Source organism: Myxocyprinus asiaticus, chromosome 13 (genome assembly GCF_019703515.2).
Source record: "Myxocyprinus asiaticus isolate MX2 ecotype Aquarium Trade chromosome 13, UBuf_Myxa_2, whole genome shotgun sequence".
NCBI lineage: Eukaryota > Metazoa > Chordata > Actinopteri > Cypriniformes > Catostomidae > Myxocyprinus > Myxocyprinus asiaticus.
In genome coordinates this window covers 28598681-28618022 of record NC_059356.1, presented here as the reverse complement: position 1 = coordinate 28618022, position 19342 = coordinate 28598681, and the positions used below count along the sequence as shown (strand labels likewise).

Sequence of the window (19342 nt, the reverse complement as noted above, 5' to 3'; positions counted from 1 at the left end):
ATGGGAAAGATGACACTCGAATTACACATTTATCAAGTAGCCTCGCCTTCTATTGCGGAAATACAAGCGCAACATAGGCGTAGTAACAGCAGAATCGTTCGTCGAATCATTCACGTCAGCCAATCAGAGATCTCAGAGACTCACCGATTAAGGAACGATGCGTTCGAAGAGAAAAACAACACTGGAAGACACGCCCATATAAAATACTCTGGGGGGACGAAGAAAAAAAAAGTGCCCCTGCTCATTAAAAAAAAAAAGCCGTCAGAAGCAAGAGTCCAGAAATCACCAAGAAGAATCCAGCGAGAATCTGCTTTTTATCTCCATGAGCAAATATGGTTTTTATCACGTGTACATCGGCGGAATTTGTAGGATAAATCTTCCGGATTTAGCCCATTAAAGTTGTCAGTGTGGCAGTGAAGTTGTTTGACTTTAGAGTCTCAAATTTGGCACGAGCAGGCTAATTTACTCAAGGCGGCTGCGGAAGAAAGGTAATCGGCGATCGTTGCTCACACCAGTACGGCATTTCTAGTTTTATTTTTCCGTTACATTAATCTGTCTACAAATATATAGAGAGAGAGAGAGAGAGAGAGAGAGAGAGAGAGAGAGAGAGAGAGAGAGAGATTGAACAATGAGGATTCGCTAAATATACATACTTCCCACCGAATCTGTAGCATTGTATTGTAGATGTTTATTAAAGATGCCAGGCCTTAGAAAAGCGGCTCGATGGAGCAGTAATATTCCAGCCTTTTAAAGAGCCAGTTTAAATCTAAAAATAGTGTTTTCGTTTGTATTGATTTTATCTTTTGGTACGTATTTGCAGTAGGAACATGTCAACGGAGGAAAGATACAAGTTGGTGGTCGTGGGCGGTGGAGGTGTGGGGAAAAGCGCACTTACTATCCAGTTCATTCAGGTAAGTGCATTTCCGAGCACATTGTATGAAAATAAAGATACGTTTATTGCACATGGGACAACAACATAATGCTCGGGTAATTATTTCTGTGGATGTGTTGTAACAGTCTGTGTGATGTTTTCGCTGCATGTTCTTTCACGTTAAAGCCCAAAAGCTGCCTTGTGGAATATTTAGGGACAACCAAAATGTAACCATCTTTGTTTTCTTTCACAGTCTTATTTTGTGTCTGATTACGACCCAACCATTGAAGACTCGTACACTAAAATCTGCACCGTGGATGGGAAGGAGACACGATTAGATAGTATGTTGACGTTAATAAAATCTTGCTCAATTGGAATGAATGAGTGTTAAAAATCTCCACCAGTTTCCTGAGTTGGAAGATTTCTGTCAGAATTGCATCACTATGATTAACTGTCGACAGCGGGTTCCTGCCCAGGTTTTGTTTTGACTTGCTGGGTTGCCAGCTGTGTTTAAAGGAGTAGTACACCCCAAAAATGAAAATGATCTCTTCACCCTAATGCCATTCTAAATGTGTATGACTTGCTTTCTTATGCACAACGCAAACAAAGATTTTTAGAAAAATATCTCCACTCTGTTGGTTCATTCAATGCAAGTGAATGGTGACCAGAACTTTAAAGCTCCAAAAAGCACACAAAGCCAGCATAGAAGTAATCAATACTACTCCAGTGGTTAAATCTGTATTCAGAAGTGATATTATAGGTGTGGGTGAGAAACAGGTAAATATTTAAGTCCCCTTTTACTATTAATCTCCACTTTCAGCCCTCCAAAGCACTCTTCTCTCCTAAGAGTTTTTTTTTGTTGATTTGTATTTTTCTTGCATATCACCTACTGGGCAGGGAGGAGAATTTGTAGTAAAAAAGGACTTAAATATCGATCTGTTTCTCACCCACACCTATCATATTGCTTCTGAAGACATGGATTTAACCACTGGAGTTGTATGGATTACTTGATTGCATGAGGGTGAATAAATGATAGAGAATTTTAATTTTGCAGTGAACTACTCCTTTAATGCAAACTTTTAGTGTTGATCGGTTCCTTGTGTGTTTTAATTAGTTATGTATGGAAAAAAATTGGATTTGACATCTTCCATGTACCCCTCTATTTAACTCTGCTTATTTTTCATTTATGTGTGTTTGTGTGCTTGCCTGTTCGTTAGTCCTTGACACAGCAGGACAAGAAGAGTTTGGAGCAATGAGAGAGCAGTACATGCGCTCTGGAGAGGGATTCTTACTGGTGTTTGCTCTAAATGACAGTGGCAGGTAGGTGTTAACCTTGGTGTGTTTGTGTGTGTGTGTATGTATGAGAGGATGGGGGAATAGATGGCGTGACAGATCACTAACTTTCTTGTGAAGGAGGAAGCGGGAGCCGGCAAATAATCCAACGTAAATCTTTATTTTGCACACTTTTCAGTCTACACAAACGGATTGCTTTTCAGCTCAACATAAGCACACGCAGTCAGCTTCGTGTGTGTCTCTCTCTCTCTTCTCCGGCGGTCTGGACTGCCCTTTTAAACCCCTCCAGCTCTCACTGCATCACAAAACAGCTGTTAGAGGTGATTTCCCACAGGTGTCAATCCTTTCCGCTCTTCCTCTCCCAGCCTCGCTCTCCACAGACGTCGCTCGCCCACGCCCACAGATGGTTTCTAGCTTGTGAATGACTGAGAAAAGAACCGAAAGTATGTGGCTACGATTGTGTACGTTTCAAAGACAAAACCACACAATGTGTTTATGAGAATGAGAGTGCAGGTTATGAGTGTTCGTGTTGTTGATTGCACAGAGTTGAACCTCAGCTGCTGAACTTGAGCCTATTTGTGTGACAACTGGTTAAATGTAAATGCAGAGGTTTTTATAAAATAAGAATCCTCACAGATGTTAGACTTGATGTGTTTTCCAGAGTCACAGTAAATATTCTGATTGGCACGGATCATTACAAACTGCAGTCAAGTATTCGGTCTCAGGCATTGCATGGAAGATCAAGTTTTATAGTTATTATTTTTTAATATAGAATTCAATTTACTGGCTACTATGTCACATTCTCCTATAAGAATGCTAATGAACTTTGTTGTTTCTCTCTGTTTCAGTTATAATGAAATTCAGAAATTTCACACTCAGATTTTGCGGGTGAAAGATCGAGATGACTTTCCCATGGTCCTTGTTGGCAACAAATCAGATCTTGACCAGCAGAGAGTGGTAATGATGCACTGATGAGTGTATTTTTTGAAGAAAAAACATTTGAAATAGTCTGGGATAGGGTTGTCACGAGACCAAAATTTTAGTCAATACTAATAGCAGTAAAATTTCCCAAAACCAATTTTGATCCAACGGCAAAGCAAAAAAAAAAAAAAGAACTAATATAATTAAAGGGATAGTTAACCCAAAAATGAACATTCTCTCATTATTTACTCACCCTCATGCCATCCCAGATGTGTATGAATTTCTTTTGCAGAACACAAATTAAGATTTTTAGAATAATATCTCAGCTCTGCAGGTCCATACAATGCAAGTGAATGGTGACCAGAACTCAGAAGGTCCAAAAAGCACATGAAGGCAGCATAAAATAAATTCATACAACTCCATATCTTCAGAAGTGATATAAGTGTGGGTGAGAAACACATCAATATTGAAGTCCTTTTTTACTCTACATCTCCACCTTTGACTGGCTCTGTCCAGTACGTGGCTGAATGTGAAAGTGAAAGTCACTTCCAAGAAATGTAGATTTGCAGTAAAAAAGGACTTAAATATTGATCTGTTTCTCAACCACCCCTATCATGTTGCTTCAGTAGAAATGGATTTAACCTCTGGAGTCATATGGATTATTTTTATGGTCACCATTCTATTGCATTGTATGGACTTACAGAACTGAGATATTATTCTAAAAATCTTAATTTGTGTTCTGCAGAAGAAAGTAAGTACACATCTGGGATGCCGTGAGGGTGGGTAAATGATGAGAGAATTTTCATTTTTTGGTTTACGATTCCATTAATACCTTGCCAAGAGAGGTATTTTGAATGGATTTGTGTATTTGACCATTTAGACATATATCCGCATTGTTGCGACCACTCACAGAGCACACGTGCTCGTAAGCTGTCTGTCAATCACAAAGTGTGTGGGAATGAAATGAGTCAGTACTCTGTACTACCGGTACTGCAGAAAGTCTAGTTTATTACATCTTTTTAATTTTAGTATTGACTTGGTATCAAAGTGCCAGTACTTTTGACATCCCTAGTCTGGCAATTCTCGAGATGGGTTTATTTATTTTTTATTTTTTTTGTAGATCTCAAGAGAGGAAGCCCTGGGGTTTGCCCGAGAAAATAGGATCCACTATATGGAGTCGTCAGCTAAGAACCGCCACAATGTAGATGAAGCCTTTATGGAGGTTGTGCGAGCAATAAGGTATTTCAGATAAAGAGAAGTTGCGAATGACATTGACAATCAGTGCATTGTGATGAACTTGCATTGCCTTCCCTCTTCAGGAAGTTTCAGGAAACAGAGAGTCCACCGCTCCCTTCTAATCACGCTGGGAAGCAGAAGAGTGGTGGCTGTCCCTGCACCCTTCTCTGATGGCCCTCTGCACTGTTGCCTAGGAGACTGAAGTCCTCACTCTCACACCTGGTGCCTTATATGTCTACACTGCACGTGTGTGTGTGCGCGTGTGTGTGCACGTGTGTGTGCGTGGCTGTATGCATCAATGTTTTAGTGGCTTTTACAGTATGTGTGTAATATGAATGGGTTCCCAAGGAGGAACTGAATCTAATGCAAGAGAACCGTGAATCAGTTGGAAAGGGTGACCTTTAGATCTTGTTTCATCCACACATTTTATTATGTGCCTTGTAGAATTATATCTCTTTTGATTTCAGATTCAAGCACAGTATTTTCATCAAAGTATAAGGTTGCAGATTGATTGTGTGTTGAGAGAGATATTTTTTTTTTAAATTCACCACAGAGGTAGGAGCAGGGAATAGCAACAATATATGTTTAAACAACCCACATGAGCGATCACATGCTGTTGACTAAGCTTTTTGATGGTTCTAGTGTTGCTTGTATGTCATCTTAAGTATTGGTTATTGACTCAAAGACAGAGAATAGTTTATTAGCTTAGACTCCTGTTTAGTATGTCCCTTCTCTGGGGATTCATTTAGTCAGTGAGACTGCACTGAAATGGCTGCTCTACTGTACACCTTGTTTTTCCTCTCTCTTTTACCATCAATGGCAACAATAGTATTGAACCAGCTTCTTTTATGTATCTCATCCTGATTAAGCAATGTTGGACACTGTAGGGATGACTAAGATGTTTTAACATGTGGTTTTAATAATTAGTGTTTTTTCCTTGTTTTAAAAAAGATAGTGGGAAGACGGTGGTGTTAAAACAATGGGCCCAGTATCTGTGTAATGCTTGTATGCATATAAACCAAAGGCTATACTGTATATGTTTGCACACCTTTGTCCTCATGAATAGTTATCTAATGTAGTTTAACACTAAATGGACAGGTTCTGTGGTTTCGGGGGAGTTGGGGGGGGGGGTGGCATTTTGATGTCTTTTTGAAGGTACTTCTCATTGTGTGTATGCAGAATACGGCGGTCTGTCTCCAGAGTCACATGCTATTGTTGGACATGATGTACTTTACTTGATTTTTGCACCTTTTATTAGTAGTCAGTGATGAAAAAGCGATACACAAAGAATTGCCAAATGAATTTACTAACAAAATATAGTATTTTGAGGGAAAAAGTCACTCTGTCTATACAAAATACATAGCCAAAATGGCATAGTTTAGGGTGAAGAAAAACCAGACAAGGTGCTTTTGCCTGAGTCAAACTATATAGTTCTTACACAAGGGAGCGCTACACACACTTACACAGACTTTAATCAAGGGAAATTTTTTTTTATTTTTATTTTTTTTTACTGAGACTAATTGTCTTTTAGCTTGGGTTTGTCAACTGCAAATAAAGAACAAAGCACTATTTCATTTTGAAATGTTGAGAGAAAAATACAACATTGTAATATTATTCTCATTCATGTATTTTCAATATCATTCGATGTCTTAAGTCTGATCATTTCAATCTTTTTATTTTAAGCCTTTTTCCTTGATGGCTATGAGATATCAAACACCATTTATTTTTAATAATAAAAGTTGCAATTTTGTATCTAAATCTAACAATAGTCTTTTGTACACAATTAAAATATGTACTTAAACGGTGCCATTTGAGAGTCTTGATTTATGGGTGAAAATGTTTTGGTGTTTCATTTTGATATTGTACGGGATTCACAGTCTTAACACAATGTGAATGTGTAAATCAATGGACTCTTGATAAACTAATGCATGACAGACAGTAACGCTTTAAACAGGCTTTGTATAATTTACTAATGATAAAACTTTACATATTATTTTGTTTTAAATATAAAGTGATTCAGGTAAATCTTCTCAGTCTCACATGTGAGGTATGATTTCACTTTTTCACCAGAAAATCACAGGGAACAATATTAGTATTTCATAATACAGGTGCATCTCAATAAATTAGAATGTTGTGGAAAAGTTCATTTATTTCAGTAATTCAACTCAAATTGTGAAACTCGTGTATTAAATAAATTCAATGCTCACAGACTGAAGTAGTTTAAGTCTTTGGTTATTTTAATTGTGATGATTTTGGCTCACATTTAACAAAAACCCACAAATTCACTATCTCAAAAAATTAGAATATGGTGACATGCTAATCAACCCAAAACACCTGCAAAGGTTTCCTGAGCCTTCAAAATGGTCTCTCAGTTTGGTTCACTAGGATACACAATCATGGGGAAGACTGCTGATCTGACAGTTGTCCAGAAGACAATCATTGACACCCTTCACAAGGAGGGTAAGCCACAAACATTCATTGCCAAAGAAGCTGGCTGTTCACAGAGTGCTGTATCCAAGCATGTTAACAGAAAGTTGAGTGGAAGGAAAAAGTGTGGAAGAAAAAGATGCACGACCAACCGAGAGAACCGCAGCCTTATGAGGATTGTCAAGCAAAATCGATTGAAGAATTTGGGTGAACTTCACAAGGAATGGACTGAGGCTGGGGTCAAGGCATCAAGAGCCACCACACACAGATGTGTCAAGGAATTTGGCTACAGTTGTTGTATTCCTCTTGTTAAGCCACTCCTGAACCACAGACAACATCAGAGGCGTCTTACCTGGGCTAAGGAGAAGAAGAATGGGACTGTTGCCCAGTGGTCCAAAGTCCTCTTTTCAGATGAGAGCAAGTTTTGTATTTCATTTGGAAACCAAGGTCCTAGAGTCTGGAGGAAGGGTGGAGAAGCTCATAGCCCAAGTTGCTTGAAGTCCAGTGTTAAGTTTCCACAGTCTGTGATGATTTGGGGTGCAATGTCATCTGCTGGTGTTGGTCCATTGTGTTTTTTGAAAACCAAAGTCACTGCAACCGTTTACCAAGAAATTTTGGAGCACTTCATGCTTCCTTCTGCAAACCAGCTTTTTAAAGATGCTGATTTCATTTTCCAGCAGGATTTGGCACCTGCCCACACTGCCAAAAGCACCAAAAGTTGGTTAAATGACCATGGTGTTGGTGTGCTTGACTGGCCAGCAAACTCACCAGACCTGAACCCCATAGAGAATCTATGGGGTATTGTCAAGAGGAAAATGAGAAACAAGAGACCAAAAAATGCAGATAAGCTGAAGGCCACTGTCAAAGAAACCTGGGCTTCCATACCACCTCAGCAGTGCCACAAACTGATCACCTCCATGCCATGCCGAATTGAGGCAGTAATTAAAGCAAAAGGAGCCCCTACCAAGTATTGAGTACATATACAGTAAATGAACATACTTTCCAGAAGGCCAACAATTCACTAAAAATGTTTTTTTTTTATTGGTCTTATGATGTATTCTAATTTTTTGAGATAGTGAATTGGTGGGTTTTTGTTAAATGTGAGAAAAATCATCACAATTAAAAGAACCAAAGACTTAAACTAGTTCAGTCTGTGTGCATTGAATTTATTTAATACACGAGTTTCACAATTTGAGTTGAATTACTGAAATAAATGAACTTTTCCACGACATTCTAATTTATTGAGATGCACCTGTATTTTCAGAATAGATCTACTGTGTTAAAGTTGCACTTTGTAGTTTTTTCTAAAGTAAATAGTAATTTTGAAACATATGCCTGGCCAAAAAATAAAAAAGTCGCCGTTTGGATAGTTTTTTTTTTTTTTTTTTTTTTGTATTCCTAAATGACTTTATTGCTGTTTTATGCATCAGTAAATCAAGAATAATTAAACAGTGAACTTTACATTTATAAGCATAAAAAAACAAAGCTGTTATTCATATTTTTAATAAATCACATACAGAAGCAAGCAATGAACATATCTCTAATTGGTTAAAATGATCAACCACTGAAAAAACATATGTTAAATAGAACATTTAATGGAAAAGTTTGATGCAACATAGGTAAACCTATGGACTGCTATAATTGACACTATTCATGATTACTTAATTGTGGCAACTGTAATTGTAATCTCAATTATTTATTTGATGAATTTTGCAGCCCTAGCCATGATGCTCATTTGGGCTGCACGAGTTCGAATCTGGCTTGTAACATTTCACAATCCCGTCCCCCCCTCTTAACATATTTTCTGTCCTTTCTCCACTACTTTTGATAAAAAGGACAAAAAATATAAATATATTCATAATCATTGAACTGGATTTAAGATTATCAATCTAAATTTACCCACTCTAGATTTTTCTCATGTTCTAACTAAGCAATAAGCCACCAGAAGCCATGCCTTACAATGATTGTACCATGGGCAAGGTGCATTTTTTTTTTTTTTGCCATTAACTTTTTTTATTGATTCAACCATTAAATATAAATAGCAGAACACACATATACAGAATCAATATCCAACCCCCACTATCCTAGGTGGGTGTGTCTTTAAGACCAAGCCTATGCAATCTAGAGGGGGTCCAATAGACTCTATGTAAAATCTTAAACTGCATGAGGCAAACCTTGTTTTTTAGAATCCCAGCTCACACTCCCTCCTCCAATACCAAATTTAGATCTTTCTCCCATAATCTCTTAAGAGAAGTTGAGGTTCTGTCCCCCAGACTCTGAATTAGTAGGGAGTAATACACCGATGCCTCATGACCTTTTCCAAAAGCAGTAATCACCACTCCCAGAGTATCTGCCGCTTTTGGAGGGTGTAAACCACTCCCAAAAACAGTACAGAGCAGGTGGTGCAGCTGTAAATACTTAAAGAACTGAGATCTAGGAATCCCAAAAAGTTGAACCAAATTTTGAAAGGATCTCAACACTCCATTCTCATATAGGTCACCGAGTGTAGTAACCCCCCTCCCAATCCACTCTGACCAGCAAAAAGGGGACTTGTTGATGCATAATTTGGGGTTCAGCCATATGCTCGAGGCAACATTTAAAAACATTTCAGAATTAAACAGTCTGGACACTTTTGTGCATACCGAGTTCAAGTGCGAGATAACGGGATGTAACTTAGCTTCTCCGATTAATTTGATAGAAAGGCTCTGCAGTGGTGAAATAGGGGCAAGAACTTCCTGTTCTATACAGAACCAGGGAGGAGCTCTCTCAGGTGGAAGCGACCAATGAGCCAAATGTCTGAGACCGAATGCATAATAATAAAATAAAATCTTGGGTAGGCCTAGCCCACCTTTGTCAATCGGCCTATGTAACTTATTGAAATGTAATTTGGGATGCTTACCATTCCAAATGAAGGACTTTGCTATGCTATCAAATTGCTTGAAATAAGAGAGGGGGACATCTACAGGGAGAGACTGCAGTAAGTAATTGAATTTTGGAATACAATTCATTTTAATAACATTAACCTTCACAATCATAGATAAATGTAATAAAGCCCACCTGCCCACATCGCTCGAAAACCGTTTTATTAAGGGGTCAAAATTAACTCTAACTAAATTACACAAATTCACTGGAAATAAAATACCCAAATACTTAATGCCCTGTTTGGGCCACTGGAAAACAGCCGGCTGGAAAGCTGTTTCTGGGCAGTACGCTGTCAGAGCCAAAGATTCGGATTTAGACCAACTGACTCTATATCCTGAAAACTTAGAAAAGGAATTAATAATTCTGTGGAGGCACGGCATAGATCTACTGGGGTCAGAGACAAATAATAAAATATCATCAGCGTAAAGCAAGAGTTTATGCGCCATACCTCCTGCCACCACCCCTGGAAAATCATCCTCCTTTCTTATCGCGGTTGCTAATGGTTCCAGGGCAAGACAGAACAATAATGGGGAAAGAGGGCAACCCTGCCAGGTGCCCCTATCCAGTGTAAAATAATCTTAAATTAATCCATTTGTTAATACCGCCACTACTGGGTGTCTATAAAGTAACTTAATCCATCCAATAAACGTACTCCCGAACCCGTATATTTCCAAAACCTTAAAAAGATAATCCCATTCTACCTTATCAAATGCCTTTTCGGTGTCAAGTGAGATGGCAGCGACCGGAGATTGTTCATTCGCTACTGACCACATGATATTGATGAGACGCCTAATGTTATCAGAAGAGCTACGGCCTCAAATAAACCCCACCTGATCTATATGTATAAGAGATGTCATAACTTAATCGATTAGCCAGAATTTTTGGCAAAATTTGTACATCTAACTGGATCAGGGAAGTTGGATGGTAACTTTTACACTCGCTTGGATCATTGTCCTTTTTAAGGATCAGGCTTATCCGGGCTTGTGTCATGGTTGGCAGAAGCTTTCCATTCTTTAATGATTCAGTATAAACTTCTAGCAAAAGTGGGGCCAGTTCTGTAGCATAAGATTTGAAAAACTCAGCGGCAAAGTCGTCAGGCCCCGGAGCCTTGCCTGTAGGTAAGGACTTAATAACCTCGCCAAGCTCCTCCAAGGTTATCTCAGAATCAAGAGAATTTTTTTGCTCAGTTGTCAGTTTAGGGAGATCTAATGGTTCCACAAAGTTTCTAATATCTTCATCAGCAGACGCAGACGTGGAACTATAGAGATCAAAGTAGAATTCTTTAAAAGCATTATTAATATCAATGGCCGAGGTAAATATTTCACCACCAGCAGATTTCACTGAAGGAATGGCAGAAAAAGACTCTCTCTTCTTTATATATCTAGCCAAAAGTTTTCCTGCTTTGTCCCCCTGACTCAATGTATGACTGTCTTGCCCTGAATAGCCAAAACTCCACTTTCCGCGACAAAATAGTATTATATCTGTATTTCAATCGAGTCAATTCTCTGAGGCCATCGGATGACAAATGGCGCTTCAGCTCTGCTTTGGAACTTTTGATATTTCCTTCCAACTCCACGAGTTCTCGTGCTTTGGATTTTTTGGTGAATGAGGCATACTGTATGATCCGGCCCCTAAGAACCACCTTAAGTGCCTCCCAAGCCACGCCCACAGTGGATACTGAGGACCAGTTGGTCTCCATATAAACATTGATTTCAGTCTTTAACATTTGTTGGAATCCAGGATTTTGCAAAAGGGACACATTAAGGCGCTCACTATATGATTTCTTTTTCTCTGAATGTGGCACCACCTCTAAATTTACCAGGGTGTGATCTGAGACTAAAATGTTTCCAACTGAGCAATCCACAGCAGATGAAATGAATTCTAGAATAAATCTTATGGACTGATGAAAAAAATGTATAGTCCCTACCAGATGGGTTCAAGAGCCTCCAAGTATCTGTAAGACCAAGATTTTTACACATCCTGTGAAACATCAATGTTGCTCTTGGGGGCTTACACACTTTTGCTTCACTATGATCAAGGACTGAATCCATCAAAAGATTAAAGTCTCCTCCCAATATTATATTATGAGGGGTGCCAGCGGCTTGCAACATCCCTTCAAGATCTATAAAAAAGCCCTAATCATCAGCATTAGGTGCATAAATATTAGCCAAAATCAACCTTTGCCCCTGAATTTCAGCTAAAACAATAATTACTCTTCCTAATTTATCTTTAATCTGTTTGAGACATTTTAATTGTAGATGTTTATTAATCAATATAATGACTCCCTTGCTCTTACTTGAGCCAGCACTAAAGAAAACATGCAATAAGCAGATACTTCAGAGCCTATGATTGGATCATTATTGCAGTGATTAATATGTTTCAGCTGGCAACCATTCTTTTAACCCTAACTGATGCAGTGTGTAGCTTCTCATTTCTTAAACAACCATGTCGGAATGCGTATCTTGTGGTCATGGAAAAAGATGTTACTGTGTTTCAGAAGGGGCAAATTATTGGCCTGCATCAAGCAAAGAAATCACTGGAATTGGGTTAAGAACTGTCCAGCGCATTATTAAAACCTGGAAGGATGGTGAACCTTCAGTTTCGCGGAAGAAATGTGGTCGGAAAAAAATCTTGAATGATCGTGATCGGAGATCACTAAAATGCTTGAAACTTTGTAAACAATCGACAGTAGAACTCACAGCTATGTTTAATAGTGAAAGATCATTTCCACACACACAATGCATCTTGAACTTACAGGATTGGGACTAAACAGCTGTGTGGCCACAAGAAAGCCACTTGTTAGTGGGACTAATAGGAAAAAAACAACTTCAATTTGCTATAAAGATTGGACTGTGGAGCAATGGAAAAAGGTAATGTGGTCTGATGAGTTCAGATTTACCCTTTTTCAAAGCGATAGGGCATCAGGGTAAGAAGGGAAGTGCATGAAGCAATGCATAGTGCCCCCTGTACAAGCCTCTGGGGGCAGTGTTATGATCTGGGGTTGCTTCAATTGGTCAGGTCTAGGCTCAGCAACTTATGCAGCAATAAAATGAAGTCAGCTGACTACCTAAATGTACTGGATGACCAGGTTATCCCATCAATGGATTTTATCTTCCCTGACGGCACGGGCATATTCCAGGACGACAATGCCAAGATTCATCGGACTCAAATTGTGAAAGAGTGGTTCAGGGAGCATGAGGAATCATTTTCACACATGAATTAGCCACCACAGAGTCCTGAACTTAACCCAATTGAAAGTCTTTGGGAAGACTTAATAGAGTGGTTTGACTCTCCCATCATCAATACAAGATTTCGGCCAAAAATTAGTGCAACTCTGGATGGAAAAATGCTGTGACGTTGCATAAGTTTGTCGAAACAATGCCACGATGAACGCGTGCCGTAAACAAAGCTAAAGGCGGTCCAACGAATATTAGAGTATGCAACTTTTTAAAAAACAATTTTTTGGCCAGGCAGTGTATAATCATGACCATTCACTTAAGATGAAGACTCCGGCCATATCAGTTACCTTATAAAAGCTGTTTTATTCTACATGCAGAGTGTCCCCTCATGGGGGCGGCCATGTTCGAATCACATGATCACTTGAAAACTACTCTCTTCATCTCAGTAACCGCCGTTATTGGACACTTTAACTCATGGATTAAATGATGGCTGACTGTGAATTTCTAAAAGGGCATCGATAACTGAAAATTATTGCTTTGGAATGATGCTGCATCCATGCCACTAGGTATCAGTGTAAGTCCAAGAAGACATATACAAAATACTGAGTACACCTTTAATGTGATACATCTAAATTTAAAAGGGGGTTTAAATTAACAGCATACCACTTATACGACTGGATTTCTCTCAGAATTTAGCTGTTCTCGGGTTGGTACTTGTACATAAGATAAGAGGCCAATCATAACCTAACTATCTTAGAAAAGCGCAGTTGATCAAATCAAGATGCAGTCGACTGGAGAAACCGAAAGCTGTTAAAGGTGTATTGTGTGACAGGAACTTGTGTTTTTTAATTACAATATTTTGTTAATATTGAACAGCGACATAATTTAAACAACATCAATATTAATATTTTTTTGTAATGAGGTCGCCAAATTCCTCAAAGCCCATTTGTTTACTCTCAGGTAAAGGTAAGCGCTTGAAACTGCCACGCCCCCAGCCGCGCCTAGAAGCGCTCGCGGTTGTGAAATATGTTGTCAAACTGGTTTCTCTCGTACATGATGGGTTATTTTCGCAGCACAGGTGAATATGGTTGAATTTCGTTTGCCGGCTAGTGTTAAAGCTTAGGGTATGTTAATTCTTTGTATTCCTATTGTTGATCTAGCCACAGTAATTCAAAGCAACAAGAGAGAAAATCACGGGACAATTCTGGAAGTGTTTTTATTTTAAAGTTTCTTTTTGCGGAACACAAAAGAGCGCAAAGGTAAGCGCGCGTTTACCCATGTCGTTTTCCTTTAAACGCAGGGCCATGGTTTTACTTTCTTTTCTACTATTCTTCTGTACTGCGTTGTGATGATAATCTAATTTCGTGGCTAATCAACAAAAATGCTGATGACCACTATTTAATTGCTCCCTTTCTAAATATAAAGGTAAAAATTGAGTTTTCTCTTTGTTAATGCGACTGTTTTGTCGACGTTTGTCCTGTTTTGGTATTGAAAGTTGTTTAAGGTTATATATTTGGTGTATTTCCTTTTGAATGTTTTCTGTGCTGTGACCGATAGAGGACGACATTGTAATGAAAATTCAGTCTAGAATAACTAGATCTGTGACTCATTCTTTACAGTTAGAGGTCCCCCAGAGGGACTCGGTTTTATGACTTCATGACAACCTGGCCTATTAAACTTTTGTATTTTCCCCCCTTTTTAGTTAGGGACAATGCTGGGGTTTCCAGAGATATATTTCAGTCTAATATCCCTGCTGCATCTGGTTTGGGGCAGAGTAATCTACAATGGAAATGATGGTAATAATAAAAAACTGAACACGTGTTCAATACATCAGTGAGGGATATACTTTGGCCATTAGCCTTCTTACAGTGCTGTTCCTTCTGTCTGTAGCAAGCCCTATGATTCCTAATATGGTTCATATTATCTTGTGTACTTCAGTGTTTCTAGAAGAGAAGTCGGCAGGCACGTTTCTCTCCCGTACACTACTGTACAACAGTTGGGACTTCGAGGTAGTGGTTCCTGGCAATCTAGAGAGAGAATGCCATGAGGAAATTTGCTCATATGAAGAGGCTAGAGAGGTGTTTGAAGATGACAAACAGACGGTAAGCCAAAAAGAAACACGGTTTGCAAGGGAATATTTGTGCAGAATTACTCAAAGCATGTTTGCACCAATTTAGCCAAAACAACGAGATGGATTTTGAGTTACTTCACTTTTTCCCAACAGTCTGCTTTTTGGAAGGACTATGTCAGTAGTCATGGTAAGAGTTTTTTTTTTAAACTGAGGAAATGTATTTGATATTTTATTAATGTAGTCGAAGATGTTCAACGTTTAAGCTGAAGTGTGTCATTTCTGCTCCACCAAACGGAATTGCAAAAATAAACATGGACCTTTTTCGCAGACTGTGATGACTCGTTTCTGCCTTATCAGTGTAAATCTAGCTACATTTTTTTTTATTATTATTATTTAGTGTAAATGTATAACATAATACTTTATATTACACTGATATTAGTTTAAAAAATGAGTTACCACAGATGCAATTAGATTTCTAAAACAGCTGCTGAGAGAGTGACAATAAATTTGTCATCTCTTTTTTTCTTAATTTGGAAAGTTGTGGAAATATAATTGTACCGTTTTTCTTTTGATGTTGGAGCAAATTGGTAAGCAAAAATTAGATTTGCCGTGGTCTCCCATTCACTCCCATTAACCGCTATTAAAGTTTACCCTGCAATCCTTTATACTTCCCTGTTCCAAAACCCGGAAAGTGTGAAAAGGGTCCATTGTTTTCAAACAGCCTTCCGAAAACACCCTGCTGTTGATCGATAGTCCTGCTCCCTACTCATGCCATTGGTTGAATCAATGTTGTGTCGGGCTGGACAGGTCGCTTAAAACAAAATCTTATAATTTTTATAGCATGACAGGGTCATAGTTTTTGAGTTTTGAAAGTTGTTTTTGAGAAAATTAACCTATGAATGGCTTACTTGCAGTTCAGTCTGCATATTAAGCTGGGAAAGGAGAAAGTATTTTAACATAAAAGTTACACACTCCAGTTTTAAGTGAATTATTGTATTAACCAGACTTGACTAGTTATCATAATAGTGTAAGCAAATGCAGGATACAAACATCTGGAACAAAATATTTATCTGAATATTTCTTGCAAGAGGGCTGATGATGGCTATTTTTTTGACAATAACAGATTAATTGATTGATTTTCCTCAGAGACTTTGCCACCGGTGGATGTGTCTGGTTTGGTGGCTGGCATTTTGGCTATTGTAATAACGGGTATTATAGTCGCTGTGCTTGGCATTTATTGCTACAAGAACAGAGGCAAAACTGCAAGAGGGGACAGGTAAGTGTGTGCTATCATTACCACTATCATATGCCTTTTATTTTGTATTATCACTCTCATGGATGATGCATTTCCACAGTGTTCCTGTACAAATGGCAGTGGATGGATGTTCAGCACAGGAATCTGTGCCCTTGACAATTATTGTGCCCCCAGGTCTTCCCTCTTACAATGAGGCTCTGACCCGCAGTGGGCAACATGATGCACCCCCACCTCCTTACTCTGGGTAAGAACTCTGCTTTAACTGCTTGTTTGTATGTATATTATATACAAATGCTGCGTTCACGTCATGTCAGAATTTACCCTTCGCTAAGCCCCGCCTTAAAGCGTTTCTGTCCAATCCTGTCTTGGCACCTGTTGCCCCACCGCCATTTCTCTGACAAGCATTTGCCTTTTTACAATGAGAGCCTACGGGAGTGATGTGTGTTTGAGTAGTTTTAAGTGGGATTTTCTCAAAACGATCCAAAAAAAATTAAAACCATTGTTCCTAGAGAGAGGATACACGCAGTGTTTTTTTCTTTCTTTTTAAAAAAATCTTTAAATAAATATTGAGAAGAGCATGCTGTGGATTAAAGTGTGTTATTCCTCATTCCCAAATGAGCATGTATATCATCAGCGAGGACACATATTTCCTCCAAGGTAAATTAAAGCGAACAACTTTAATTTATGTATTGATTCAGGTCTTTGTAATGGTGATAGTAAATAGAGTTCACATCATCAAAATGAGAGTGTTATGACATGTTATAAGCAGTTATTTTTACTTACACTTATGTTATGAGGTTTGTAATCACTATCAAGTGATGCTTTTCTCTTTGTATGTGACTGTGATAATCATTTGCCTCAATTCAGATTCACAGTCTGCACCATTTTCAATCAAATTACTGTGTAATTTAACTATTTTACAAAAAACATCAGATAAATATGATTTACAATGTCACTCTTCATTCCAGTCCACGTAATAATATTATCCATTCTGTTTATGAGAATATTTGGCCAAAAACCGTGCCGTTCACGGCAATCCCCCGTTCATTCCTATGGGTAGTTCTGCAGAGCTTGTCAGAGCGAGCAACTGTAACCAAGGGGGTTGGAGCTTAGGGAAGGGTCAATTACTGTAATTAGGAGATGACAACTCGAAGATTCTACTCCAAGCTTTTCACATCCTCGGACTGAGGTTTCAATGGCAACACTGATTAACAACACCAGTGTGGATCCATGTGTCGCTTTGTTGTTGATGACAGCAAATTCTTTAATCACAACATTAATTCATTAATTTACTTCTATATGTTCTCGCAAAATGTTTAAGAACAATGAAAGTGTTCCAGATAACAGTGGCTACAATAAAATGCAACATCAAACAGCAATACAAGTTGACTACCTTTTAACTGCTGGGGCCACTGCCATTTTGGTTTTCTTTACATGACGTCATGATTAGTCAGAGCTTTCATAGTATCCCCAATTCAGAACTTGAAATTATGAGTTCTACAAAGACGTGAAAGGTTTTTACAAGTTGCAATTTGTAATTACGGCAACTCCAACATGACGTAAATGCACCAATAGGCAAATTGGTGCCTGCTTATAAAATATAGCACGTAAAACAAATGCTTTATTTCTTCTTTGTATTTCCTCTTTATCTTTGCCCTTTGCAGGGACGGTCCATCCGAGCCACCAGATACTCAAGATGCTGATGAGTGACAAAGAGATATATTGTTTTTAAAATGGGGGGGCTGGGGCCCACAACGGGGCATCAGCAAACTTCCAGGGGGGCCTCAAGATGACTTAAAAATATTAAAATTGTATAATATTAAAATATGATAGCTTTTAATGTTATAGGTTGTTTACTGTTATAATGGTAAACATGATGTAGGCCTACAACATATAAACTGACAGTTCCTGAAATATCTTGAATCTCGAATTTTATCATCATAGGTATTTTATTTTATTGACACTCCCAAGTTTCTGGGTGCTCCAAATATTGCCCTGGGCAATAGGGGAGCCTTGGAGTCAAAAAGGTTGCGAACCATTGTCCTTGCTGGTGATGGTCAAGCCCATATTCTACAGTTAACTTTATTTTTATTTTTTGAAATAGTTTTATACATGTGGGAGAACGCGGTCCTCCAATGTGAACACTGTCGATAATTTCAAAAATCAGGTTTGTGTTAAATGCTTTTATGGAGTTTACTCAATTGTTCTTGTTAAACAGAATTTAAACTGAAGTTGTGTTGCTAATAAAAATATTACATGTATAAATGTAGACTAATTTGATTGACAATTGACAACGGCTGTGTACAGCAACAATAATGTTCGCTAAGTTCCAATATTTGCCATTAGTCTGTTGGTATCATTCAACCGCACTTTCATAGTATAAGACCGCACTAGAGAAGTGCCAGATACTCTGTAGTGCCTCTGTGCTGTATGAAGGCGGCAGTACGCACGAGACTTCCAGACAGAGAGAGAGAGAGTGAGTGAGTGAGTGAGTGAGAGTGTGTGTGTGTGTGTGTGTGTGTGTGTGTGCGCGCGCGCGCCTCTAGTCCACTCTTGAAAATGGCGTCGTCTTTGCTAAATAACTGAAAATAGCTATTTTCATCCCAGACATTTAGCGTTTATTCCAGATGATGAAGCATTGCAATAGCCCTTTGTATATTCCATTTAAATTAACCTAAAGCCAGGAACAACTTTGTTTCTGACGAGGATGTCCCATGCTATGCATTTATGCACGTAAATATTTGGGGCGCAACAGCTGACTAAAGACAAGCCAGCAGTGTACTATTTATAGAATCCTAGTATTTCGCCTTTTTGTGGCAGTGCAGTGCGTGAACAACTAAGAGGAAATGGGGTACAATCAGCACGTGCCGTATGTCTCAGTAGTGTAATAAGCAATGGCATGAGAATTCGACGTGCAGAGCGTTTTCACATAAGCTTCAGCCGCGTTGCTGTTTCTGCTGCGAAGGACAATAGGCATAGAGAGATATATAAGAGGGCAAAAGAGGGAAGGGGAGGAAGAAACCGGATTTTTTTGTGGTGGCGGTGGTTGGTGTAATACTCCCCCCCCCCCCCCCCCCCGTATCCTCCATCTCCCCCTCCTCCTCCCTCCATTCCTTTTCCCCTCTGTGCTGGTCCTATTCTTGAGGACTTGCTTGTGAAACGGGAGA

General features: G+C 38.8%; 2 protein-coding genes across 7 annotated transcripts; both read left to right on the top strand.

The window, feature by feature from the left end:
* Positions 1-225: 225 nt before the first annotated feature.
* LOC127450475 (ras-related protein R-Ras-like) lies at positions 226-6512 on the top strand. The gene is made up of 7 exons (XM_051714614.1): positions 226-488; positions 821-911; positions 1125-1212; positions 2089-2191; positions 3013-3121; positions 4206-4324; positions 4405-6512. Exons 2-7 carry the CDS (start codon positions 828-830, stop codon positions 4490-4492), a joined length of 591 nt encoding a protein of 196 aa, XP_051570574.1. The 5' UTR covers positions 226-488; positions 821-827; the 3' UTR covers positions 4493-6512.
* Positions 6513-13390: 6878 nt separating this feature from the next.
* On the top strand, positions 13391-18430 carry LOC127450474 (transmembrane gamma-carboxyglutamic acid protein 2-like). Of its 6 annotated transcripts, XM_051714610.1 has the most exons (8): positions 13900-13927; positions 14010-14108; positions 14552-14645; positions 14788-14951; positions 15074-15107; positions 16067-16196; positions 16276-16419; positions 17840-18430. In XM_051714610.1, exons 3-8 carry the CDS (start codon positions 14561-14563, stop codon positions 17883-17885), a joined length of 603 nt encoding a protein of 200 aa, XP_051570570.1. In that variant the 5' UTR covers positions 13900-13927; positions 14010-14108; positions 14552-14560; the 3' UTR covers positions 17886-18430. The 6 variants fall into 6 exon arrangements, with proteins under 6 accessions (XP_051570568.1, XP_051570572.1, XP_051570573.1 ...); XM_051714608.1 differs by lacking the exons at positions 13900-13927; positions 14010-14108 and adding an exon at positions 13391-13423; XM_051714612.1 differs by lacking the exons at positions 13900-13927; positions 14010-14108 and adding an exon at positions 13397-13415.
* Positions 18431-19342: the final 912 nt, after the last annotated feature.

What these genes read in the sequence shown, in the direction of transcription:
- LOC127450474 (XM_051714608.1), top strand. An exon ending in TTGAAGATGACAAACAGACG is followed by an intron (nt 14,952 to 15,073) that starts GTAAGCCAAAAA and finishes TTTTCCCAACAG; the next exon opens with TCTGCTTTTTGGAAGGACTA. An exon ending in CCCCCACCTCCTTACTCTGG is followed by an intron (nt 16,420 to 17,839) that starts GTAAGAACTCTG and finishes TGCCCTTTGCAG; the next exon opens with GGACGGTCCATCCGAGCCAC.
- LOC127450475 (XM_051714614.1), top strand. Translation starts at nt 828, where the DNA reads ATGTCAACGGAGGAAAGATACAAGTTGGTGGTCGTGGGCGGTGGAGGT. An exon ending in TTACTATCCAGTTCATTCAG is followed by an intron (nt 912 to 1,124) that starts GTAAGTGCATTT and finishes TTTCTTTCACAG; the next exon opens with TCTTATTTTGTGTCTGATTA. An exon ending in GAGGTTGTGCGAGCAATAAG is followed by an intron (nt 4,325 to 4,404) that starts GTATTTCAGATA and finishes TTCCCTCTTCAG; the next exon opens with GAAGTTTCAGGAAACAGAGA.